At 38.4% G+C, this 27,602-nt stretch overlaps 1 protein-coding gene across 21 annotated transcripts in view; it reads left to right on the top strand.

Moving 5' to 3' along the window:
* CAMK2D (calcium/calmodulin dependent protein kinase II delta) overlaps positions 1–27,602 on the top strand; it is a gene marked incomplete at its 3' end in the record, with an annotated part of 209,310 nt that overhangs the window by 52,093 nt on the left and 129,615 nt on the right. For all 21 annotated transcript variants that reach the window (XM_080373680.1, XM_080373687.1, XM_080373698.1 and 18 more), the window contains one exon: positions 10,872–10,931. In XM_080373680.1, coding sequence (XP_080229806.1) covers positions 10,872–10,931 — 60 coding nt within the window. The remainder of the gene's footprint in view (positions 1–10,871; positions 10,932–27,602) is intronic.

Below are 27,602 nucleotides of genomic sequence, written 5' to 3' on the forward strand. Positions count from 1 at the left end.
CAGGGATCACATTTGACATTTTGGTAGTACTGAAAAGTAAGCTTTCTTGGATGCTCTGTTTTTTTGGCCTGGAATCTGTGCACATGGAAGGGTTTATCATAGTCTTAATGTTTCAATTTTATGTATTTTTACTACACACAGCACATTTATTTCTCAAGGGAGTTCTTGATTAACTTCATCTGTGCCACTGCATTGTAGCAACATCATCCACAGACTGGTTCCAACCAGTCTTTTTTGTTCCTCAGAAGTGAGAAGGGAAAGTTTATTTGGACAACTTACGTTCCTGTCAGGAATTGTGGTCTGCCTACTCTTCCCACGTACGGCCAGGCTCTGCCATTGCTGTGGGGCAATATTGATGCAGATCTGTCTTGTCTTGTGTGTATGCGTGGCCTTGGCACTTAGTGGGGTCAATGCAGCCTGTGAACTGGCCTCAGAACTTCTACTTTGGGAAGATACATTCTTTTGAATGATTTAGTAAAAAATAAGAATACAGGGAACCAGTGCAAAACAGGAGAGGTCCTGGCCTGAAAGTCTCTAGCAGGTTTAGATGTGCTTGTGGTCTGAGGTGGGAAAACTTGAGAGATGTGTCCTTGTTGTGTGGCTCGGAACGTATGGAAATGACTATGCACTGCGCAAGTCAGTAGGGAGAGTGTCAGCCCACTTACATGCTTCCTCGGTTAAAAAAAAAGCTGGCACTCCTGTGATAGAGGAGCACAGAGAAAAGGTTTTGTTCCTCAGTGAAACATTCACAGACCTGCTAACCTGTTTCCAATTCTGAACCCTCGATCTTACAAATGTTCTGTATGTAGCGAATAAGGGGCAGATCTGACACAGGGTATAAGCAGACCTCAGGTGCCTCACACTTACGTTGTACCCGTGAAAGTTCCCTTTCTACAGCTACCAGCCTAAATATTACCAGGTGTTTAGTATGTCTTTGCATAGCCCAGAAACTGCTAAAAAGTTGGGTGGTTAGGTGCTGCCTGGTGACTGAACTACCTAGAAATTACATGGAGCAGGCCTTCATCTCCCAAGCAGGCTCAAAGCTCTCTGATGCTTGGGCTCACTATCAGTTCAAAGGCTTTAAAGACCTTTGATCTCGGGGAGTAGTCTCTTCTGTCCTATTAAGATAGAAGAGCTTATTCTGGTGAGATTTTAGGTGCCCAGAGGTTATATTCTGCCATAGTAAAGTTTTAAATTCTAGTAGAAACAAAGTATGAAGAGAAGAGAGAGATTTTTAATGCATCACCATGTTTCCTTTTAATAGGAGCTTTGTTTTTCTGTGAAGGAGAGTGAGCAAAAGAAAATCTTCTTTTAGTCAAAATAATACTAATACTAAGGAGGAAGTACAGCTGTGTCCTAGCGCATCCCGTTGTCAAATTTCTGCAGTTGTCTTCTGATTTCCATGGGAGAATATAACAGGGCCAAAGTGGTCTGGGGTAGGCTTTAAGGTATGCTGCAGTGCAATCTGGTGAGCCTCTTGGGACTTAGAGCTCATTGCTTTCTCTTCATTAAGCTGTCTAAAGAAAAACATGGGAAAAGACTGAAAAGTGTTGAACTACATAGGAAGCAGCTTGTGGAGGCCATCCTCAGAAAGACTAAGCAGGCTGTGTGAGAAAGCATAGATCATCTCACACTGAATAATATCCAGTCAGTACCAGGGGAAAAAAAGACATATACAGACCATGAAAGGGGCTAAAGATATAAAAGTTAGCAATGGGGAGATTGCCTTTACAGTTTGCTGGGGACTGCAAGCTCTAACAATAAATAGCAGGAAGAACACAAAAATTACTGCAGATTATTGTTAGAAAGAGGCTTTGCTTTGCAGAAGTTTGTATTTTCGATACCTGTGTTGATAGGTGGTGAGCAGTAAACGTTTCTGCCGTGGTAAGCTCCATTTGGATGGTCATGCAGCCAGCACTTTGGATTAAGAATCATGACACCGTAGGAGAGAGATTTATGCTGAAGACAATAATTATATTCTTGCTTCTTTAATTATAAAATACATTATGACTTAATCCAAGGATTAGGTATAGTCTATGTATAGAAGTCTTCTTAAGAAAGTAAATTTTGATATCACTTTAACATCTTACTTATTTGCCTACCTAATAAAAACTGTATACAGACAGTAATTTTCTGATGCAGACGTCAGAAGTTGTAATATAAGATTTTGGTCTATTAGGATATTGTCATATGAATTAGGATTAGTTCAAGTCTTTTCATACAGTCTGTCAGTACCCCAGATTTTAAACATCCATATTCTGTTTGTTTCAGGTTTCACAGTTTCGTTAGTATTGTAAAGGCTAAATTTTTCATGCTGTAGTGAATTATATTTTTTTTTCTTTTTTATTTTTCTTGGCTGCATCACCTGAAAGTTATTTGTAGCTTCTGCAGGGTTTTTTCCATTAATAAAACTGTATTCTCATTGCTGCCTTCTTTCTGATTGTATCTGCATTTCACAGGCAGTGATCTTTTTCCAATCTTGATAACTAACTGTTACTGTAACAGATGTCATTGTTCGCAAATGGAGACTTGCTTTCATAAAATAATTTAGAATTTACAGAGCATTCCTTCTTCTGCATTTGCTTTGCTGCTTTTTAAGCTTCTTTCTTGTATTTTTCATTTAATTTCCTTACAGCTACTCACGTAGACAGTGCAAGAGACCTTTTTCTAATCAGGTATAGGTAATTAAATGAGAGCAAAGGAAGCAAGTGTATAAATGTACTTGCATGTTCCCTTTTTATTATATGTTTGGCTTTAAAGCTTGGCTTCCTTTTACTGATAATCATTTTTCCCTTTTCATACTGACAGGTAAACACAGCTTTAGCTGATTAATCATATACTGTCAAAAATGAGAGGAATTAACCTTTTGGTTTTAGTAAGTGACCTGTTAGTGAATTTATTTTTTTAGAGCTTTTCCTCTGATGCTGTTGTAGCATAGACATTTTATGCTAGGCACTATCAAACTTTCTCAGGATTTTCTTGCCTGCTAGGTAATTCCTCTGTCTGTGCTTGTCATGACAGGGCAGTGGCGCACCTTCTTACGCTTCGGATTTTTTGGAGCTGAGTGCTCAAATTATTTCAGTTTGACCTGCCCTTTGACATTCATCGTCAGATCATCAGTAATTGAAACCTGGCTGAAAACAGTGTAACAGAAATAGATATTTATGTACAGCATTTGCAGTTGAATGTACTTGTGAATAAGCTGAGTGGAGGAAGGAAGGTACACACAGTATTTCCTGAAACACTTAGAAACATGCAGGCTTTAAAGGTGAGTCATCTTCTTGGGTACCCCAGAAGGTTAAATTTGAATTTGGTTCCCTCCCCAAAAGACTTATGTACTGTGGACTTACTCAGAAGGTTTCTGGCACTTCTCCAACAATGCTAAGGATTACTTGCTTTCTTTGGAAGTGCAGCTTTCATCTTCGGGACCTTAATGTCCACTTAAATCCCTGACTCAAGGAGTACTTAATGCTCTTTCTGCTGCCTCATGGCGCAAGGTGCATGGTGTGAGGTATCTCCATTCACTTTGCATTTCCTTTTATAACAGGTGTAACAACAACTATTCTGATATGAGCAATGGAATGGTGTAAACACAGAGAGCTCATTATATTACATAACACCAGATATCACCTAATTGGCACCAGTTGATATGCTAGCTAAGTTTAGGGTGAAAATCGGGGAGTATGATAGTGCAGTCAATAATAATGATGATGATGATGATGGTGTAACCTTCATATATTGCAGTTTTGATTGTGGCATACAAAAATATCAGGTGTGCTTTTTTAATCAATACAATTATTGTTCTTTAAATCATACAATAACAATTTAGCCTATCTTCATAGCTCTAATATTTGTTATTTGAGTACACTATCATGTCTATAAGTGAGAGCTGAATATTAACCCTGTCTCATGTAACATGGTGTGCTATCTTTTACTTGAACGTGTTTCTTTTCTGAATTATCCTCTTGTTTTATGCCACAATCTGAAGCAGTCTCTGCAGACACGGCTACCTCTGACTGAATGCTGTGGGGATAAGACACACAGGGCACGTCCTTGCTTTGAGGTGTAAGTTGAAGGTGCGAGTAGCAGTTGTATTCACTGGATGCTTTTAATTGGCAGGCCTTACAATGTGAAGCTTTGTCTCTAAGAAACGGTATTAATTTATGAGGGAAATGTGTTTTTATCAGAGAAATGTACTTGCTGAAGCATCAGAGTTAGCAATATGAAGAAGCAATAGCAAGAATTGCTGTAGTTGAATAAATGAAATACATTGTTCAGTTACAGTGGCTGTCATTTTAAATTATTTCCGTACACGATCATGTGCACATATCCTTTGTTTTTTTAATGCAGTTGATGCTAAAATCTCAGTGACGTCAGTGGGAGCCAAGGATTGCCAGAATCTTACAGGTTTAGCCTTGATAAGTTGTTTTCAGATGAATGAAAGAGCTCCACCTAGTTCATGCTTTGTCATTTGAGAGTTTATTTCACCTAGTAAGTTGTGAAGTAATGTTTACTTGTCTGTTTTTTTCATCTTGTTTAATTTACCGTCCAACAGAGCAGGAGGAACATCTGTATCGTGTTCATTGTGCACTGTATGGGTTAGTACTCTAGCTTGCCTTACCCAGGTGGTATGTGCCTGCTCTGGGTGTTCAGAGTGCCCTTGGGTGTAGTGTGATAACAGTTAAACAACCAATTACAATGTTTAGTGTATGTGAGAAATTAATCATATAAGGTGTCAGTTCAGAAGCTGTGGTATAGCAAAGAAATTTCAAGTGTTTATATTAAGAGTCAGGGATGAAGTGCTTTATTGTGTCTGTGTTATTCCTGAAGAGTCGAGATAGGCGTAGAAGACTGAGACACTTCCCAGGTTTCTAGCTATGCTGGCTAATCCTGTAAATACAGATCGAGGTAGTACAGAATAGTCTTTTAAAGTAGTGCTGGTAGTATACATCAGAGATAGACATCTTATGCCAAATGCCCAATAGTCCCTTGATTATTTTTTTTCCCTGAGGCTCTGATTGTATTTCATCTTCTAAAACAAGCTTAGTTTAGTTTGCATTGCAGATCATCTACCTGCGTGCTCTGTATAATATGGTAATTGGTCAACCTGTGATTAAGTTACAGCCAAAGCCAAGGGGCAGTAAGATGCTGAGACTGTGTATGTCTGTGCTTGTGTTTAACTTGCTGTAACTGAAATCTAAAATCTTAACATAAAACCTCAGTGGAAGATTTTAAGTTTATAAAGGATCTTTGAGTTCATCTTGCAATTTTTAAAAAAATATTTTATATTTTAAACTTCTGACATTTAAAATCACTTTTTTTAAAATTAACAATAAAGTAAACATGGAAGAGGATTAAGCTGACATTTTCTCATGTGAGTGGTGTAGGCTTTGAGGTCTCATAGAATTACGGTGGTTTAGTGGGCAAGTAGTGACTAGCTCAAGACCTATACCTCTGGGCGGAAGACTGCATACTTCTTAAAAGAATATGAAAAAAAATCTGAACTGTTACGTAGAATTGATTCAATTGTTCTTATTGTTAAAGTTGAAAATACTGGTAAGTGCAAATTACAGAAAAAGTAATTAAGCTTCCTGTGTTGGGTATTTTTTTCCCCTCCAGATTTAAAAAGTGTTTTACAAACTTGAGGTGCTGACTATGTTAAAGATGGAACTTGCTTTTTATATTTTATTTTAAATCTGTTGTTATAGTTCTTTTAAACACACATAGCTAATACTTGGACACTTTGCAGTAAGGATTGAGCTTTTTCATTTTCTTTAGATGTCTGATGCTAAATTTCTGACTCTGAGAGTTGTCATACATAGCAACTTCTTCTAAACTTGTTAGTTTCCTGGTATTTTCAGAACTAACTTCACCATGCAGTTATTGTGATACATGATCATTTTGTTTAAGATTTAAAGCACTATATTTCAACTGTAGCATGTTTTTTACATTCCAAACAGTTGTATTTTCCAAAGTTGTTATTTTGGGAAATTTGTGATGCTTATTTGTAGTTGCATCATAGTAAATATTTTAATTTAATGTTCATGTACTTCATTTAAAGGAGTACAATTATTGTAGAGAAAACAAACTGAATTATGTGGTATATCTATGTGGGCTTCAAAAAGTCTTGGAAACTTTTAGCAAAGAATATTGTATTAAAAAATTATGCCTTCAGTGGTATGATTTCAATGAAAACTGCAAGCTTTTTATGTGTTTTATTTGTATATTTTAAAATATGCTAGTCTTATATATTTTTTATCCCTAACAGGAAAATGTAGAGAATAACTCTCTTCTAATTAACTGATATTTAAGCATGCTTAAATTGTGTGTTAATTGTCTTCAAAAGTTACTGCTCTGGCTTAATTATTTCAAACTTATTGCAGGATAGTGCCTATTTTTGTAATAAATGGATATATTTTTTCTTGTCAACATACTGTGTTAGATTTGCAATGTAGAAACCAAATACTCTGATTTCTATGAGCAAGTATATTTAGTATATTTACTATATGTTTCGGTATTTATGTTTTTAGTAATTCCACTGGTAGTTGCTGACATTTTGCATTGTGACTGTTTTTTCCCTTTATTATGGAAAGAATTGCTAGAGGAACAGAAGTCCATGTGTTTGCTTTAATCTCTACTACTGAATCAGTGCCTGACTTTATAATTATTTAACTTTGGAAATCTCTTAGTTTCAGAGAATGTAAAATTAAAAAATGTGCCTTTATATTTTGTTTTACAGCATATATTTTTCTATCAATGTCCTCATATTTCCTTTTTTTGTTATTACAGCATTTTAAGTGTTACTGACAGCTGTGTCCAGGATATTTTGATGTCTCCTTAACATTCATACTAAATACAATTTCTGCTGTCTTTTTATTCTTGGTGTCAATGGTTCTCTGATTTAGATTCCCTCTTGATTCATGAAAAGGCCCTATACACACGCTGCTTGTGTTTCCTGCAAAAAAAAGATGTCTCTGAGCAATCTGATTATGGTTACTGCTTGTTTTCGCCTTTCATGGTTTTCTTTACACTTCAGGTCTCTGTTGGTGAGTCGCCAGCCAGTTTGGGTGTGAAACCTGGTACTCTTGTTACTCTTGGAACAGGGTTTTGGCATCCCTCTCCTAGTATCCCTTCTGCTGGAGCTGTACAGTAGTGCTTGTGTCACAAAATTGCTTGGGTTTAATGTATGAAATTCAGTGGATAATGACAATGTGCCCCTGCCTCCCTCCTCTATTTCTTGAAGTTGTCCTATTTTAAAATTTGTTGCAGCGGTTGAACAGCTATAATTTTTACAGAACTTCTTGCATTCAAATTCATTGCTGCTTGTTGATGAACTCTCTGTTGACACATTAATTGTGCTTACTGAAGTCTTTACTGATTATGCCTAAAACGGTTGGATGAATACCAAAAAAATAGTGTTCATTAATTGAGGACAGGTACTTGGTATTAAGTTGTCAAGATCTGTCAGGAGAGCCAGAGACTTAATGTATCTCTTCTATTATTATTTGCTATAGTTTGCTTTCCAAGTACATGTAAAATAGGTCAGTCTGTCTGGCCTCACCCAGACTGGTGTGAAGGTTAGTGTTAGGGAGCTGATTCTGAATGTTTCAGAACCAGGGTTGCCTGCCAAGTGTCCCTTTGCTGTAAGTGTGTGTGCTACACGTGAGATGACTTCTGTAGGAGAAGGTTAGGATTTTCCTGCCCAGTTTCTCCCTTTATCCCTGTGCACTTTTAAACATGATACTCAAGAGTAATCCTACTGGGTGTGTTAAATAAGCCTTTATATTTTCTGACTTGACTACAGGCTGTGCTCTTCAGGCTATATTGTGGCATTTTTTTAGAGGTCAGCTTGCTTGCTGTTACATATCCCCAGAGTTCCAGGCTTATGCTTTGCCACCATGTGACACTTGGGTCTGTATGTGTAAACCTTTGGTATCCTGCCTGAGTTTAAGAACATTTTACTTAAGTGCAGCAGGACAGCATAGGAGTTGAATTGTTTGCGAACAGTTTACTTAAAAAAAAACAAACACCAAACCCTCCAAAACTAACAGCCCCCCCCTGCAGAACAGCCCCCCTGCCCCAAACCCCAGCTTCTACAGTTCATCAGCACATTAATCTTTGATATATTCCTCTAGCTGTCATTGCTTTTATAAGTACTGAAGTATCCCGAAGGATTGGAATTGTTCCTACTTGCCATTTTATTCATGTCATTGTCACGCTTAGGAGGTTGTGCCTGCAATCAGGAGCCAATTGTTCAGTGCACTGTGCAGACAGGCTGCCGAAGCTGGCTAGCTGGTAATGAATGTGGTCAATGGCAGGAGAAACAGCACCAAGATCCCAGTTCAGTCCTTAATAGTAATTGCTACTGGAACAACCAGGATATATAAATAATTTGATGATTTGAGCTGCCAGTCTGGTGGGAAGATGCCTAGGTTGTGGTCATCGCTCCCATCACAACTCATGTGTTTTGTGCAGGGGCTGTTGATGCTTTTCACGTGAAGCAGTCCACACAGCAGGGAGACCATGTCTTCCTGGACCTACATGAATGCCCAGGATCACTGCCTCATGCCTGCTGCTCCCATCTGCACCTATTGCTCTCGCCTCGCTCATCCAGAGGGTATCTCTGTCCTGTTCAATGAGCTGTGTAGAGCACCTCCACAGCTGGCAGGCTGAAGCCAAAGCAGTCTTCAGGAACATGAAGCTGCAGTTTCATGAGATGGAGTGTTTTTGGCAGCAGCAGAGACCAGTGGTCACCTTTGCTGTCACACTGTGTGCCACCCTGTCTCCCTTGTGCTGGCACAGCCATCTGTGTAGAATTGAGTTGTCCCACTTTCAGGGTGACTCTGATCTATGTTTAGGTTAAATTCTCTAAAAGGAGAAAGCACCCAGTGCTTGACTGGAAAGAGCAGAGCTGGAAGTGCGCTTTGCACAGAGCCTGGTACCTGTCTGCTGGTTAAAGGTGGTTGCAAATCCTCCTGTTGCCCCTTGGCTTATGTAGGAAGGAGAACTTTCTGGATTGTGGTTGGCTTGAACAGGGAACATTAGGACTCCCCATGGAAGAGGAAGGTGAAGTGCTAAGGTAATTTGTGGAGTTGAGCACCAGCTAAAAGTAGGATGGATGTCAGGATCACACTATTGTATCCAGGCACTGAGGAGGAGGGTGTTTATAATGTGTTTTGTCTTGAACCCTAGTCTGACTCTTGCACAGTAGATTCTGATGTCAGACTGGTATCAGACAGACTATGCTTTAGTGGCTTGGAAGGCACACCTAATTACACTGATGGTGTTATGGGAGAGAACAGATACCATGATAGATATGCAAGAGTGACATTACAAAACCAGATAATTTCTTAATTCTTGCTGTAGGTTTTTGATGCCTATTAATCTTTTGTAGGTTAAACTTTTTGTATTCTCTAAATGCTGGTTATTCAACTCAAAACTTGCTGTGCGGACTGCTCTTTTTATGTGGTGGAAGGCCAGTTAAGAATTTCCCCTTTCATTTGTTAGGAGTGTTCCCAAACGTAATGCCAATAATAAGGATTGCAGAGGTGGCACAACCCAAATTACTTGTTCAACATTTGAAGTCTGAGCCTCTGTGAAGGATTGGTTATTATACTACCCTTGGATAGCAAATTGAAGCTAGTTAAAATAATAGCAAGAGAGCCTCATCTCCAAGAACGTTTTGCAGTTTATTTTTCTTCTAATTGTGAGAAATTATTTTTAGCTAATACTATAAAATTGAATCTTTGTTGCTTTTCTGCCTCTTAACAGAAGCTTAGTATTCTTTGCAGGCATAGAAATTATGCTGCAGAAAGTGAGGATAAATGCAGTAGCAGTCTGATGGAATTACAGGATTACAGTAGGGAGTAGCTGGCTGTTCTTATTATTTCCAAATTAGGTATTTTAATATTCACGTTACCTTTTGTGCTTTATACTGCCTTACACGAAACATTTTAACATACCTGCAGACCTTCAGATATTTCCAGTATAAGTAACTTATGCACATCCCCCAAAACTCCTGTATGTATCATATAAAACAAGTACTATATTACTTAATGTTAATCAGAATACAGGAGAAGTAGTACTATAAATGGTGGTGTTTGGAACAAATACTGTAAAAGTTTGTACATAAAAAAAACCAGCTTAAGTAAATAGGAGCTTGACGCGAATTGTAGTATTTTATCTCCAGAAGTGTCATTAGGTCTCGGTGGTGTACAAGTTTGGACCTACTTCTCTACCTGAAGGTTAAAAAGAATCAAATGACCAGGAGAGGAGGAGCCAACAGATGATACACCTGGACCTACATTTTCAGAGTATCTTCAGGTTAATGAATAATCAGCCTGAGAGAGAGATGAGCCTCACTGGGAAAATAATAACTGCTGGTCATTAGTTCTTGGAAGTTCCTGCAGCATCGTATTGGGGTGGGAGTGCGTGGTGACCCAAGTGCTGGCAGTCTGTCTGGGTGGCTGCCACGTCCTGTACTTTAATGATACACTAGGTGTCATTAAAGCAGCTAACGGGTAGGATTTAAGGCAATGCTAGAGGTTCAGGTTGTCCTTGATTAATGTTGTAACGTGGTTTATTGCCTGATAATTACAGGTCATAGCATGAGTATTTCCTGTTCTCCCCAATAAATCAGCAGCTTGATTTTTCTAACGGAACTGCCTGTGGTAGCTCATCAAAGCAGTGGTTGGATGCAGTAGCCTAATTCAATATTAAAAACAGTTCAAATGTAAAATCTTAATGGATCTAAATGACGGAGGTCTTTTTTTAAAGATCACATCAGATTATTTTTACTTCTGTAAAGCAAATACACTGAACTAAGTTAATCTTCATACTAAAAGCAATTGTTTTGCTTTCCTTTGTTGCAGATCACCAGAAACTGGAAAGAGAAGCTAGAATCTGTCGCCTCTTGAAGCATCCCAATATTGGTAGGAACATTTAATTGCTTTATATAGTAGCTATCATTTTAGAATATTAAGGGAAAATACAAAATAGCAAATATTAATAGCAGCTCAGAGAAATCAAGTGGAAATATCCCCAGGCAAGACAATTTCTTTATAGTGTGGTGCTGCTTTCTAATTCTACTATGGGATTATAGTAATATCCCAGTAGGTCACCTAAAGCAACATGTACTGTTCTCATCTTCTTTGAGCTATTGCTCTGCCATCAATGAGCTATCTATGCCAGGTGTTTGGGGTTTTTTTTGAGCAGTGTGTAGGAGGAGTTATTTCCAGTACTGCTCATGACTTTTTGAGACCTGCAGAAGAAATTTATCTAACAACATATGTTGCAAAATGACACAGACCAATGTTGGTAGTTAGTGTTGTTTTTACTGAGGTGCTTATTTTATCCTGCTTTATTTTATGTTTGAGATCCTGTTCTTCCGTATAAAACATAGGTAAATGCAGGAAACTCTCCTCTTGTTTCCAGAAATGTATGTTTTCTATTTAAGCATTTGTGGAAAGCAAAGAAAGATATATGGGGGTGTGGGATATGTCTGTTTCCTTGCTGTAGAAACAGATAAGTACTTGATATTTACAGAGTTGTATCTGGGTTTTTCAGACACTGAATTGTATGCCAAGGGTATCTCTTACAAGAATATTTGCTGTACCTGAGACTTTTGTGGGAGGGTGGGATTGTCCTGTCCACCTTATTCCTCTGTCCTCACATAGTTTTTAAAAGTTGTCATCAGAAAAACTAGTAATCTCACTGAATATTTTAAATAAATACCTATGCTTGGTACTCCAAAAGCACGTGGCTGTCTGCTTCCTCTTCTAGTTAGTTTTTCTCCTTTTATTATTTAACAAATATTGGTCTTTGTGACATTTTTTGACTATTATAAATTGCTTCATGCCTGGGAAAGAATCAGCTCTTTTAATAATAATCACAAATTGAAAACAAATGCATCACAGTTCAAAATAAATGCTGAATCTCTGAAAAAGCTCTGTTATGCACGCTTAAAAGCTTAGAGTTTTCACATGGAAATTTGGTTAAAGATGAAGAGTAGCATTACCTGCATGCATCACTTTACAATGCAAAAATTTTGGCTGGGATAAAATAGCAAGACAAGGGAACGTACAACTTGTTGCAGGGAGGAGGTGCAGCTCTTCTGCGGTTGTGGAGGGCAGTGGTTACACATGTGGTGCTAGTCTGACTCTAGAGTCATTTACCTGTGCCATGCTGTAACCTTGTGAGTTTGAACAAGCCAGGGAGGATGAATGAAAACCAACAGTAAACTGATGAAGTGGAAGAGTGGAAGTGAACAAAACTCAGCTGAAAGAAAGGTCTAAACTGATTTCATGTGACAGCATGTCTTCAGTTTGTTGAGTAGCTTGGACCAGTATTAGGATGGAGTCCAGATTCTCTGTGGCAGTCCAGCAATTCCACATACAGTGTTTGTGTTTGTGAATGTATGACCTGAAATGAGAACAGGCGATGACAGCTTTGATGACAGGCAGGTAGGGTTCTGTAAGTCAGCACAAATTCCATGCATCACTACTTGCACCAAGGTGTACAGTTCAGTCAAAGGATTATAGCCAGATTCTTCTACTCCTGTTTCACAAAAGATGCCATGTCCTAGATCTGTCTGAAAGAAGATTTTCATGACTTGAAATTAACATGCCAGGGTTTGGCAGCAGGCATTATATTCTGTTGTCCTTCAGTTTCTAGTGTCAGCTGTTCTGCCAGCCCTGCCAGTGTATCTGCCTGAAAAACACTCTTCCAATTAGTGTGGTTACAGCAGTAACAACCCCTTCTCTCTCTCTCACCCCTTCTCCTGCAGTCATGTCCTCAGCCAGCTGAACGTTAACCCTAAAATCATTCTAGGTGCATGCTGCCTGTACCCAACTGAATCTCTTATTCTTGGGGCACTGTCACATCCCTTTCTAAAAAAATCATCTCTTGTGGACAGTAATACTACATCACTCTGGAAGGCACTAATAGAGAAAAAGGAAGTATATCAGAGAAGGGTAGCTCAGCTGTGACAGCAGCAAGTACAGTGTGTTGTATATGCCTCAAAATGGTAAAGATTAACCCTTGTAAACAAGTTTTGTTTCCACTACATGGATGACAAAGAAGTATGCATGTTTAAAAATATTAGCCAGTCCATGAATATAAATCTCATGTTTTTCCCTTCATCTGTATTTTCTCCTAAATTTCTTGCTGTGGATTAATTTCTAATAGCCTAGAGAATAAAAGATTTTTTTTTAAAGGCACTTGTCATGTTAATGATCAGTATAAAAAATAATTTTTCAAATGCAGTCTCTGTAGGAAAGCAAAGATCTAGTTTAATTGATTGGGCAGTTTCTCAGAGATGATCTCAGTTGTTTTCTTTATTTTTCTCCAATGTATATTTTTTTAAGTTGTCTTTTTTGAATTACAGATTTGTTGCAAGGCAGCAGATTTCTGGAGTTAGAATTCAGTAGTCCTTTTTCTTTTCTCTTGCAGCCTTCTTCTTTGTTCTGCCTACTTAGCTTGATTAAATCTTTCTTCTAAAAGTGACTTAGTGTAAAGATGTCAGTTTCAGGTTACCTTTATCTCTAAATAATACATACGTAATAGTACTTCTTTGCAGGGTGTTGTATGTACCAGATCTTCAGGGTGAAAATTCCATTTTAGTTACCATTTTCATACTTTCCCTCTGGTCAGAGCAAAGCAGCACAGCTGTGGTGAATCACATATTTAGATTTCAGCCTGTCAGTAAACATTGTAGTTTTCAAGATTATTTTTCTTTAGAGAAACTGAGTTTAAAAAAAAAATGCAAAACCACTTGAAATATTTTCCAATTATCTTTCCAGACAAAACAGAATTATTAAAAACTTCTACAGATCACTGGGTTTGTATTTCCAATGTAGGTGTCCAATTAGTATGTAACTAGAAAAATATTTAGTACTTAATTATTTCATCAGGATAAGAAAGAATTCAGGACTCAACTCTTTAACAATCAAAATACCTATTTTTAGCTATCCAACAGAACCATTTTTGTATCCATTTCGTATCTGATCTGATTGTTTATTTAATGAGTGCTGTTATGCAGTTAGGAAATCTTAGGATGACATTTAAAAAAGGCTTTCAACTTTAGTCTGTATTTGTATGCACTAAACTTCAGAAGGTCCTCTGGTATTGGCAGAGAAGTCTTAAAAATGAACATGAATGTTTTAATTATTTTTTTTTTAAATGTACAATTTGAACAAAAGGTGTGGAAAAGCACAGAATATGGGGGGAAAAAAATAAGACTAAATCAGAATGCTTTCTTTCAAAAGGATAAGACTGAAATTTGGAAATTAAGGAGGCACACATGGAAATGCTTTCAGTTCTTTACTTGAGTCTCCCCAAGTAGTCACTATAAATGTTAAACTCAGAGGAAACAAACATATTTTCTGCTGCCTTTTTGGAAGTATTTATGACAGCAGATTATTATTTCAGGAAGCAGCATGTCTTCCTAATGTTCACAAATAAAGTATTTAAATATGTATTGAGGGAGCTTAATTGTTACTATGCTTTTCTACTGAAAGAATTATTTTGAACTAGGGTAAGATAACAAGTTCTGAATTCATATATGAAAATTTAAATTTCTGATAATTATTCTCACTAGACAAGTGTTGGGAAGGGAAGCTAACTAAATCAAAATCCATCTATCTGGCACTTCCAAATGCTTACAAATAAAAAAAATCCGTGATAATTCATTTTGATACACAGATGTTGTGTTGCTTGATATGGATACATATATTTATGCATAGCTAAGCCTATAGGAGCACACTGTCACTTGAAAAGTGCTTTGTAGATGCAGGAAAATTTATTTATTTTTTAAACAGGTTTTTCCAAGTGCACTTTTAATACCCTTTTAATGAAGTCATGAATCTAGCTACTAGCATCAACTGCCTTCTGTAAGGCGTTTGTTCCACCGCTGTATTATGTGCTAATTCTTTTTATTATGGAAAATCAGCATATTATTAGGGTTATTAAGAAAACAGATAACCACAATAAAAATATAAGATGGTAGTTCTCATATGATGGGATTATTTGTAGTGGTCTCCTTTAATATTTTTATCAACAGACTTAAAAAAATTGAAGTGGTATCAGTTTGATATGGTGGGACTAAGGAGCCTTACAGCCAATAGATGTGAGCTCACATACCCAAGAACAAAGAATGTGTGTCCGTCTTAAAAGAGGTGTGCATGCCTCTTGGAAAAGAGTGACTTTGAAAAACCCGTGATGACGGGAACTACTTGAATACAAATCTCATTGGGATGCTGTAACACCCAGGGGAAGTACCGTTCTCAGATGCATGGAAGTAACAATCAAAAAGAGGAAAACAGTATTTATTTTGTGTCTGCCAACAGAAGTCACTTCTAGAATACTGTGCTGAGCTTTGACATGCACGAGTCACTAAGTATGATCTAGGTTAAAGGGAGTGATTTGAGGTCTACCAAGATGACTAGAAAATGTTCTTTATCAAGAAAAAGGCAAAAAGAAACATGACTGTTTACTTACTACAGCTTGCTAGCATAATAGAGTTTAAAATGAAAGATGTAAATGTAGGTTAAGCCTTACTGTTTGGAGAACGTAGTGCTTTTTGTTTGTAAGATTACACATCAAGTTATATTAAAAGCTTACATCCTTTTCTGAACAAATACCCACAAAGGATATATCATCTTGTGTAACCGTTACTTGTACAGCTGTTATGTGTAATAATGCTTCCAATTTTTTAATTAGAAATTTGGAAAGAAAATGCGTAAGGGAAATAATAATTTCTTCATTAAGAAACACACTGTCATTGTCCTGTTTTCTGCCCTTTATCTTCTTTTGGTAAACTTTGATTTCTCATTCCTCTTTTAACTTTAGGTAAAGTTGTATTTTAGCACTCTTGATTTCTAGTCTAGCAATCCAAATATTTTTTTATGGTGTGACACTGTTGCCCCATCTTAAGACTACTTTTGATGTTGATTTAGAGCTTGCTTTGGTAATTTTGGTTTATGTGGTCCCAACAGATCATAAAAACTGTGTTAGCTTGGGGATGCAAGTTCTGACCCAGTCTGGAAAACTGCTGATTCAAACCTGGTAAAAATGTGGGGTTTTTTCCAGGTTGAGTTTGCTCTTGCAGGTTCTGTGCTGAGTTGGGGTAGTATTTTCGTAATCAGAGTTGCACTATCTCTCTCTGTAGCTACTAGAAGGGCATCTGCTGTCTTTACATTCCCACTTGTCAAAAGCTGTACGCAGCAAGATGGTATGTCCAGTGTAGTAAGATCATGTAAATAAGCAGCATCTCCTGGTTTTCACATGGCAGTGCTAACATGTCTGGCTTCATTACAGCACATCAATCCTTGCCTGCTGCCGCCTCCTCCCTTTGCTTTATAGACAGTGTATAAGATATGGCAAGCAGACAGGATCCATTAGCCAACCCCATCAGGCTCAAGTCTGACTCTGATGAAGCTTCATCCCTTCCCAAAAGGCTGCAGCAGATTTTACTGACATGTGGCAGCCCTTCAGGTGATAAATGAAGTCCTTCTGGCAACAGGACAGGTTGTCCTGAATGGCTTTGTAAGTCAGGATATTTAGAGGTAAGTAGGACTGCCAAGCAGAAACAGTGCCATGTCAGCTCTAATAGGCCTGAGCTAGTCGTGTGCAGATCTGCTTGCATAGCCTCTGTGGGGCTGGAGCTGTGGCGCTAGTGACCAGCATGAGCTGCTGTCCTTTGGAGGGCAGAAGAGTCAATCTTCTATGAAGAACTATGGCTGGACCAGCATGTGGGAATATGGAGCAGCATCTGTCCAAGGAATGGTGGCTTTGCAGTAGGTCAAGAGGCAGGCTAGATGCAGGACAGTCTGGGACACCAGGAAAAAAGACAGATCACTAAATGTATTTAATAAATGTGTTGGTACCTATTTGCAGTCTGCTCTGGTTTCCATACTTTGAGCTGGTTTTCATACCTTTCGTAAATTGCTGAGGAGATTGATAGCACCCAGAGTTGGCATTGCTCCTCATCAAACTTTCTGTGCTTGTGTTCAGCTTGTGTACTCAGGAGTGTACCCTTTTGCCTGAAGGAAAGGAGGAAAAGCCTTCTGGGGTGTTCTCATCTCTCCCCACAATAACACAAAACATGTGCAAAGAAGTTGTTAAATCCTTCATGTGGGAGGAAGAATAAGAAACTTATATTGTGGGTTTTCTGTCCTTTATGCAAGACAGTGTGTCCTTTATGTTTAATATTCACCATGTTTGTGCATGGGACTTTGCATAAATTCACAAGAATCTGAAAAGAAACACTATTAATATACAGCAAATGTGGATTTAGTAAATCTTTTCTGAATTCCATTTGACTTACTGTGTCAAAGTCAGGAGTAGCTTGGTTGACATTTGTTAAGTTAGGGTATAAACAAAATAGGGAGTAAAACTCAGGCCTGTTCCTGTGTGGTGGATGTAGTTCTTTAGCACAATATTTTTTCTGAACTTAATTACAGGTTTCACCCTTTACATCAAAAATATATTAATACAGACTTAAAAGATAATAACACAGTTCTTTCCTGATGCAGTGAAAATCAAACAAGTCCTTGACTATATGTTTATGCTCAATACACATGGTACTCAGGAGTATATTAAATATATCTATGCATATAAGTGTGTATATATAGTTTGTTTTATATACATGTTGTATGTATGCATATATAAAAAAGCTTTTGTTTACCTCATAGAGAAACTGGAAATCTGTGGGACTGATCTATGTAGAGCATCTCACTTCCTTTTTTTTTTTGCTTGTTTTTATTTCTTAGATGACCTGATCATTTCAACAGTTTTAAATCTCATCCATTCATTTGAATTAATTAATTTTTTAATTCCTGTGATGAGTAAGGTGAACCATAGTCCTTGAGAGAATTAAAATAAAACAACAAAAAAAACAGGTAAACCAGTGATATAACATGTTTTCATTCTTCTTGTGTAAGGCAATTTAATGAGTATTACAAAATAACAGATTCAGTGGTTAAATTCAGCTGTGGCTACAGCATGTAGCTGAACGGTGAAACGCAACAAGAGAATACAGAAGCTGGTTTTGTAGTAGCTATTTGTGAAATTAAATATACTGTGACAAAACTGAATCAGGCACGAGCACACAATGAGGGTATCATGGATTTTGTTGCAACTGGCTTTTCTGCTATCTTATTCTCAGCAGTTGTTTTTTATTACTGTGCATTTGATTTCTTTTAATTGGTGAAGTTGTGAATGCATGGTTGATGTTTAAGGTGAAGTGACTAGATGTTTTCACTTCTGCTGTAAGAATTTGATAGGGAAGGGCTTTCTGTAGATCTGTTGATGGCCCTAAAAGTGAGCGAAATACTAAAAAGATACCCCATAATTAAAAGACTGTGAGTTGTTTAGTGCTAATAAATGTGTCAGTGATTTTCAGCATGTAACCTTAAGTGTCAGATAATATGGTTGGTCTGAATGAGAAAGCAAAGAAGTGTGAAGGCAGCTATATTAGGTGTTAAAGTTTTTGTCTCTTTTTCCATTAAGGGAAATCCTTTTATTCTGGTAAAAGTGGCATTGAAACTTTAGGTATTACTCTTCTGAGTTACTGTGGAGCATAAAAATATCTTTTAGTGTAGACAGTGGCACCACTTTTTGCCATACTACGTTAATTCTCTTTCATTTTAATGGAAGACAAGATTATTCTAGCTCAAGTGAAGCATTGCTGGTTGTAATATCCCTGATAACTGTAGCACCATTCATAATATACTGAGGAAATCCCGTTTCACTAAGATTCACCACAAATTTTGCCGTTTTTTTTCTCCTCAGAAAGTATATGCACAATTTGCCTCAAAATAGATGACGATAAAGTATAAATTGAGTGTGAACCAGACCTTGAAGGATTTTCCTTGCCTGCTTAGAGCTGGTTTTGTATGTTTTCTTAAATGCATGAGAATTCTTTTCATAGTATGTCCAGCTTCTTCTAAACATTTTTTTCTTTCCATAAAGTCAGTTACGCTTGTGTAGCCAGGCGTTTTGAATGTAAAATAATCCACAGAAACAGGAAGTGGAATTTAAACATCTGTCTTGAGGAACCTGCTGCAGGGGTTGTGCAGGGGATGGCTACCATACTTCCCATTTGTATGTTGATCTCTGGATCTGTTTCATAATTGAATTGCTGATTTCAAGAACCATATAAATAAGATAATTAAAATGAACTGCTGTCTTTTTAAACACACAAGATGAATGTTTGAAAACTTACTTTTTTTTTGTTTGAAAGCTTGCTTTGTTATGAATCTGCAGCCACGTGTTGTGCATACGGATAGACATCATGACTCCCAGCTAAACCACAAATATGTAATTTTCCTCTGGACCCTTTCCTCCAAAAACATAGATCTCTACTACTTAAGCTAAAGTAAGCTTTTTATTTCAGTAAAGCTAGCACAGACATTTTTAGAGCATTTTTAGGGGATATGGTCAGTTCTGTTCCCCTTGCTTTGTACAGACAACATTGTTGATAGTTTAATAGGTGAATTCTGCACTGATTCTTGGATCAATACCCAAATGCTAGAAAGAAATAGTGTGAATCTCTTACTTGAGTTGGGGGGAAAAAAAACAATAAACCAAACCAGAACTGAAAAAGTGTTACAGTATATTTGGTAGTGTGGATGGGTGTCACTGTTTGGATGGCACTAGGGCAGCTCCTGTATGGGTGGTAAAATTGTTGTCGGGTGGTTTCCATTATAAACCCAGCTCCAGCCTTGGCATTTGTGGCTGTGAGCTGAACCTGCTCTGTGGGCCACTTTTGTCTCGGCCTGTTCACTTTCCCAAGAGAAAATAGAGAATTATCATTTGGGCAGCATTTGTTTCTCAAGCAGTCTAAATCTGCCTGTTGGAAGTGTTTGGCATCCTAACCTGAGGAGGGTGGGCTGTCACCGTTTCCAGCAGTGAGGCTGTGGGGAGGAATTGGTATGTGCCTGCTTCTGGAAAATGTGTCTCCAAGGAGAAAGTGTTTGCACCACCTCAGAGCTGAGTCCCACCCTTACCTTCCTCTCTGCTATCTCAACTTCAGTTCCCTGTGACATGGAGAAAATTCAGGGATGGGCGCAGAGAGAAGGAAAGGAGGAAGGATGGCATGACCAGTGGGGAGAGGGAAGCATGTGAGTGAGGGACTAAGGGAAAGCCGAGGATCTGAGCTGGCAGTGACAAGAGGTGAAAGGAAGGTCTCCTGATTTTGGACCATGGATTGTGTTTTGACTTTAGTGATCATGATAAATCAGGAGTGGTACTTTGAGAGCTCGCTGGGGAGCTTAGGAATGTCTTTGCCTAGGAATGTCTTTGCTCCTCTTCCAAAGACAGTACAAACCCAGGAAGCTCATTAGGAGAGACAATCCTTGGGGCTACTCCCATCTGCCCAGCCATCTTGCTTTACTTACATACCCTGCCTCCTGAAAAAAAAAACATTGTAAATCATAGAATCATAGACTGGTTTGGGTTGGAAGGGACCTTAAGGATAGAATCATGGCATCATGCAGGTTGGAAGGGATCTCCAGAGGTTATCCAGTCCCAACGGCCTGCTCAAGCCATGTCCAGTAAAATTAGGTTACTTGAGGTCTGTGCTGCTGGTTTTGAAGAATCTCGAGGGAAGGAGGTTGCACAGCCACTCCAGGCCCTGCTCCAGTGTTTGACCACCTTCCTGTCAACATAATAAATAAATAAATAAATAAATAAAAGTGTCTTTATATCTAGCTGGGGTTTTCCATACTCCAGCATGTGTCTGTTGCCACTTGCTTTTTGCAACCTGGAGAAGACTCTTCCTGCCATCTCGACGGCCTTCCCACTGGTGGCAGAAGCGAGATATGTTACAATCTTCCCTTCTTGCGGTTGCCCCAACCCCTCCTTATGTGCCACCTGTACCACCCCCTAAGCATCATGGGGGCTGTCTGCTGGAGACAAGCTAGCAACAAGTTAAGCTGTCCTAATAAGTACTTAGACTGGGCTCTGGTGAAAAGTTAGTATCACAGGTTACTTCAGAGGCACAAGACACGATGTAATTCAGGGTATGGTCTGGTTTTGTGCTCATAACTTCAGATTGGCATTATCGTAACTTCAGATTAGCAGAACAGCAGCATGTTAGTCTGCTGTTAGGATGCTTTCCTAGGCAAGATGCAGCAGAAGAAAATAGTTTAGGGCAAAGAGCAAGGCATTTGCGCTGTTTTGTGCTCCAAAATCTTTCCTGCTGATCAGCCAACAGGGTGCTGGAAGGAAAAGTGCATGTTCTTGAATACAGCTGCATCCCTGTTAGGATGTTTCTGTGCTTTTCTTAAAAATACATCCGCTTTCATGTCTAAATATTGTGACATAAGTTCTTAATGAAAGTGTAATTTGACTAAAGACTGTAAACAGGGCCTAACTTTTTGGAATGCAGTTTTTAATTGGTTGCAAAGCATGCATTTGGAAGTACATTTTATAGACTGAAGTTTTCTGTCGTGTCCTGTGCAGAAATCCCTTTTCCTCTTGCTTTTTGCTGTTTGCATGCATCTTCTGCATATCTACCGGTGGAATGCCCCTTTTATATCTCGGATATTATATATTGAGAACAGCACATGGAAAATCTGGTTACTTACCAAAAATGTAAAATTACACATAGAAGATAATGAACAAAGCACAGCGAAACTGTGTATTGCTGTGACACTAGGAAGCTGGCTGAACCATCAGCCCATGGCTCTTCTCTATTTAGCAACATAGACCTAGGGTGTGTTTGCTGTCTATGCAAATGCACCTTACCAGTACTGGCAGTACAAATTAGCCCTGTGTCATGTTCTGGAGAAGTCATGAGAGAGAAAAAGCCGTGGTACGTTTTTTTTCATTGCTTAGGCTATGGTAACTGTGGTGAATTTAGTGATGACTGCCGCTGCCTGCTAGAGACTACTAGCCAGTACATCTCACAAAAATCACCAGGAACTTCTAGATTTTGAAGAGCTTCTTGGCTATGTCTGTGTTTTCTTAAGATAAGTTCTCTTGTCAACTGTGTAACAGAGCAAGATGGTTTGGGTTTTTTTTCTTCTTTTACTTTTTTCAATAGCCGCAGGTCTGTGCTTATCAGGACTCAGGACTGCCTGCCCAGCATGTCTGTAGCTCTGTTACCCTTCACTGTCCCACCACGTGGCAGCGGTGTGCCAGTGGCTGGTGCCAGTCTGGCTAACCTCCCCCTTGTACTCGAGGGTGAGGGGATAGAATCGGGCAGTTCCAGGTTGACAGCCACCCCCCTAACCATCCCCTGTTGTGTAGTAAGTGTTTCAGGTGCCCTTTTGGATTTTCCTCACTCCTTCAAACGTTTGCTGTTAAAAGTCACAAATTCACTTTTCATCGTGATGGAAGGCTGTTGTGTTGTTCTGCTCCGGGAATTATCTGTCATAGCCATGGCATACCAAAGGATGCTAGCCAGACTGTTCTTCCAGCTTTTCACATGCTGCAACCTGGCACAGACTAAATGCTTTTTTACCCTGCAAATACCACTAACCTTCATCACTGGCAATGGATAAATATCTTGTAATTGCTCGGTTCAGTCTGTTTTTTTCAGATTTTGGCAATTAATACTTTCTTACTCTTACAAAACTGCTGATCCAGGATTTTTTCCAGTTGATAGGAGTTTAATGATACCTCTCTCCTCCCAGTCACCTTCCAAATTTGGAGGTTCTTTTTTTAGTGACTTCACCAGAGTGCTAGTATTCTCATGGACTGCCCATGGGAATGTGCCTCTAATTTTAGTTTGTCCTCTAGATGTCTGTCTCCTTTAAATACATGCAACTTCTCATTACAGCCACACTGGGCCAAGCATGGCACTCTGCTCCTGATACTTGTATATTGCAGATGTGCTGGTATTGTGTTGTAATCAAATCCACAGCTTCTGCTCTTGTGCGGCACAGCAGTGAACAGGACTCATATATCAGCAATTGTATCACCCAAGTAGTGCTTTTTAAATAATTTGTTGTGCATTTATTTACCAGGTGACCTTGAGAGTTATTTAATTGTATTCCATCAATTTATATTTGGTCTCATATTAATGGTGTTACTGCTAGGATTATGTTGACTTTGGGTATGCAGTCTTGCTGGGAAAGAATTGGTTGATGATCTAAAGTCATAATTGCAGCTGAATGGCTTGCAGGTATCTTCTGTAGGATATATATTTTGGGAGTTACTGGATGTGCTAAGTAAGAGGAATATTTAGAGGGATGCTTCAACAGCAACTAGTGGTGTGGTTTTGTGAATACAGACTGGCTTGCAGCTCTTTGTTGGCGCTTCTCTTCCATCCAAGTTTATGTGTTTTTTCAGTGAGCTAATTACAATCTTACAAATGGTCCCATGGGACAGGACAAACTCTAATTTCCATTTATTGTGAGACTGTGATTAAAAGACAATGGCAGTTTCTCATCAGAAGCCTCAAGTTTGTCATCTATTAAGTTAATATGCATTCCCTGCTTTTTGTAAAACAAACCCTTTCAATCATTTGGGTTCATCATTCACTTGAAACTTGCATGTTAGGAAAATGATAGTAATTTATAGTTGTCTTCAGTTCTGGTAGCATGACTTACTGTGATACTTAATTGATAGATGGGGTAGCCACATTCCCTCAGAAAATAATACAGATGGTTTTGAGCCGAGCCCAGCGGATAGAGATGGAGTGGGCTTATTATGGAAACAAACACCCTGTCTTGGTATAGAACTTTGAATCTCTCAGTCTTAGGCTCTGTTAAGTTACAAAAAGCTTCTACTGCTTATATGTTGTCTTGATTAATGGTAGAAGCATTTGGTTATCTGGGTTATGGCAAATTTTTGTTCACTACGTTTGAAGCTGTGTGGATGTCAGCAGCATCATATAGACAGCTAGAAACAAGAGACTGATTACATAATCTTTTTTTTTTTTTTCCTTGAGACTTTTCAGGCAGTCTGCTTCTTGAGATTTATAGTGGGTATAAGAAACAGATGACTTTGCATCTTCACTGTAACCTGTGGCATACTGTAAAGATGCCTGGGCTTGCTTTTAGTTTTTGCTGCTGGTGAAAAGCAGGTTGAGTAAGTCATGCTGATACAATTAAACTAATAGAGGTGCACACACCAGCTTGCTCAAAGTTAGTTTGGGTATCTCTACACCACGTTCCCATTTGCAGTAAAGACATGCCCTAGGAAACGTGCTGTAACTATCACAATTACAAATGGAAATATTTATCTGTAATTGTTGTGTGCTAAATCATGCCCCGCTAAGAGAGGGGGACGTTGCAGCAGAAATCCTCCTGCAAAGTCAATAATCTTTGGAAACATATTGAAGTAGTCAGCGTTAGCTAGAAGCCTCTTTGTGCTGCTGGCTCTGTGGGAAGCACTAGCCTGGCCGCTTGTTCAGAGGACGTAAGCCCTCCTCTACTGTAACCTGTTACTGTATAACACAGGACAATGCTCAGTTAAAATAGGATAAATTAATGGTATAGTTTTATTTTAATATTTAGCAAAGAAGTGTAAGCCTGTTTGTTCCCCGACTGCATATGTTCAGGGAGTTTTCACTGCGTAGTAACTCATATATTATCATAATCTATAAACTAATCAGGTCCTGATAAAACCTATGTAATTGCTTTTTTCACAATAGTTACAGCTTCCTCAGGAAACTGATGGAAGAAAAAATGTAGTCCTTGCATATCCCCTGTTGCTATCATAAAGAAGTTCCTGTGTAAGTAACAGGTAATCTCAAGTCTGAGGGGACATCTGAGTTTTATATGCTGCAAACTGTAGTGGTGTGTATGGAGCTGATCTCTTGAGTTGATCGTATTGTTCACACAGGATATTCAGGACTGATGCCTGTGAAAGAGGACACCAAGGACAGAGATGGGATTATAAGTATGTTTTAGGTCTGTTGCATCCATTTTAGGTCTGTTATTTTTTTGTCAAGGCTGGTAACAGAAAATCTGGGGACCCGATCCTATGAAAGTGGCTTTAGCCTTGTTTTCATGGACAGATACACAAAAAGCTATCAGATAAAAGCATAGAGAGGCTAAATGTACAGTGTACATTGTAACATACGAGGGTAATAGGTTCATTCACCAAAATATAGAATATGAAATTATGATAGGGCTTGGTTCACTTGGAAGATGTTATTTTAATTCATATTTTGTGAATTAGAAGATCATCTTGTAGAAACATTTAGATGTGCTTGATCATCTACAAAGTAAAAGTATAGCCATATGTAACTATGTGATGAAGCAGTCCACAGGACTGAAATGTTTAGCCACATGGGCATAGACTGCAAGAAAATATATGTAGCAAGATATACTAAGAATTGCAAAACCTGAAGAGGTAGGAGTGTTCTGTTTGCATTTGGTCCTTTGCTCACATGAGATGTGGGAACCGTGCGTAGGATCAGATCAAAAGCCAGTCGGTCTGGTGTCGGTAGCTGTGGAGGCCTAGGAAAGGCTGTGGAGATGCATGTAGTGATATTTCCCCTGAATACTTCCCTGATCTCCAGTAAGGGCAGGTCAAGAGCTTCCTAAGGAGATGAAAGCTTGTATGTATTTTAGTAGCAGTGTGGGTCTCTTCTATCAAGTTGACTTTATTGGCCGAGAACTCACGTTTTTGCTGGAGCAGGTCTATGGCCTGCTACTGCTACCATCACTTCAGAATACAGCACTTTCTGATCTCCAGGGACTTCTGGGTGTTAGAATAATGTACAGCATAAACAAGAAATAATTTAGAGATAATGTTGACATGTTATCTTAGCTTTTTTTTTTTTTTAACTTACAGTTTTTTATTTGGGAAAATAGTCATAGCACCGCTTCAGTGCCATATTGTGATATTTGGTATTGCAATCAGAAGTGCCTAAGAGTCTGTCTCGGTGCCTGGAGTACAGGGTATGTGATTTGATTGTCTTGTTACCAAACTAAGTAAATAGTCACTGAATTCCAGATGCCTCCAAAAGGTGGTACCTGTTGTGATTAAGCGAATTTGTGTGCACTGTTGGTGGTCATGCTGCATAAAGATAGTTCTATGTAGGTCTTCAGAAAATGAGCTCAGATCTGTTTGTCTAATGTTTATAACCACTTCACTAAAAAGTGTGACTACATTGGTAATGTTACTCATGTGTTTTAAACTTCCCTGTCTTACAGAAAAGATAATGATACAATGCATGATCTTAATTGCAAATCTGGAATATTTCAAAATCACACTGATTGCTGTTGTTCACAAAGATAATGATTAAATACATTGGGTCTTTCATGAAGGACTGACAGTAGGAGTTATATTTGATGTAACACTTCTAGCAAAGTTGTACTTAACATTAAACTTACATAGGGAGTAGAATTTTAGGTCTATCTGCATATAAAGCTGCCCCAACTGAATCAAAAGCTGATTTATTTTTAAACTGATGAAGCTGGTTTTTTGTGGCTATGTTGTATACTGTTTTGTATACTGGGAAATTGTTTCAATTTATATTATCTGGTACTTTGTTTTAAGCTGAATTAAAACAGTGTAAATTTTGTTTTTATGCCAACACGATAACATAGACTAGGGCATTTTTGTCTTGTAGACGAAGGTGTTAACAAGTAGTATTTGTAATACTCTACAGCCTCCATTAATAAGTAAGGGCAAATAAAATTTCTTTGTGTATTCTCTTGTCATCTTCCCACTGAGAGGGATGACAAGAATTCCCCAAGACAACTTCATCTGAAAATAAGTTAAAGCTTTAAAGGCAAAAGAGAAAATAAACCAATTAATTTTTTTTTTCCAGAACCAAGGTTTGGACTTGTTTATGAATCAGATGGGATGGGGCTATTTTAATTGATATTCCTAGCTGATGGCAGTAATGGGGCGAAACAGCCCAGCAACAGGACTGAGGTGTTCCTGCCTGGGGAGCAGGCAGCTCTTGCCTCAGCCTCTGTCCTCCCCCTGGGAAAACCAGGGAAGCTAAAATAATTTTGAGGTCTCCTTTGGCCCTCTGTAATCCATTGGTATTTTGTAATAAGAGGAATATTAGTTTCTGTTTTAAAGGTTATTTATTCCAGTATGAGGTAAAATGAACTTTATAAAGACTTAACTGTTTACAAGGTCTGAAGTGTATTTTTTGTGAAAAAATAAAGCACAGTAGCAGCTTTTTCTGAAGTTCTGTATTTTCAGATCAACATGATAATGATAATTTTGACATATATATGTATATATTGAAAAACTGTATTCAACCTATTTTATGCACAGTGCCTAACATATATTAATATATATTTAAGGCCAGAGTTTAGGAGGCGCTTTGTACCCTTATCCGCACAACAGCCAAGAGCAAGAGGAGCATTGCTTGCACATTGTGCTGTATTTGTTACATCTCAGAAGTCATTTGTTCCCAAGGGTTAGAAACACAGCATTCCTATTTGAAGTGGCACGTGGCTCATCTTTTGCTTCCTCATCTCAAAGATTTGCCTTGGCTGAAAGGGAGAAGGATCCCAGTATGTTTTCATTTCGGAGATTGCTTGGGGAGCAGTTTCACATGGATGTCAGGTGGCAGGTCCTGCGGGGTTTTCCTTTCTTCCCCCATGTACAATGCTCAGGGCAGAAGCATGCAGTCTGTGGCTGGAAATGGGTCCATTACAGACCATTTACTCCACTGTTTCCTT

The sequence above is a fragment of the Falco punctatus genome (genome assembly GCF_963210335.1).
Source record: "Falco punctatus genome assembly, chromosome: 1".
Lineage (NCBI taxonomy): Eukaryota > Metazoa > Chordata > Aves > Falconiformes > Falconidae > Falco > Falco punctatus.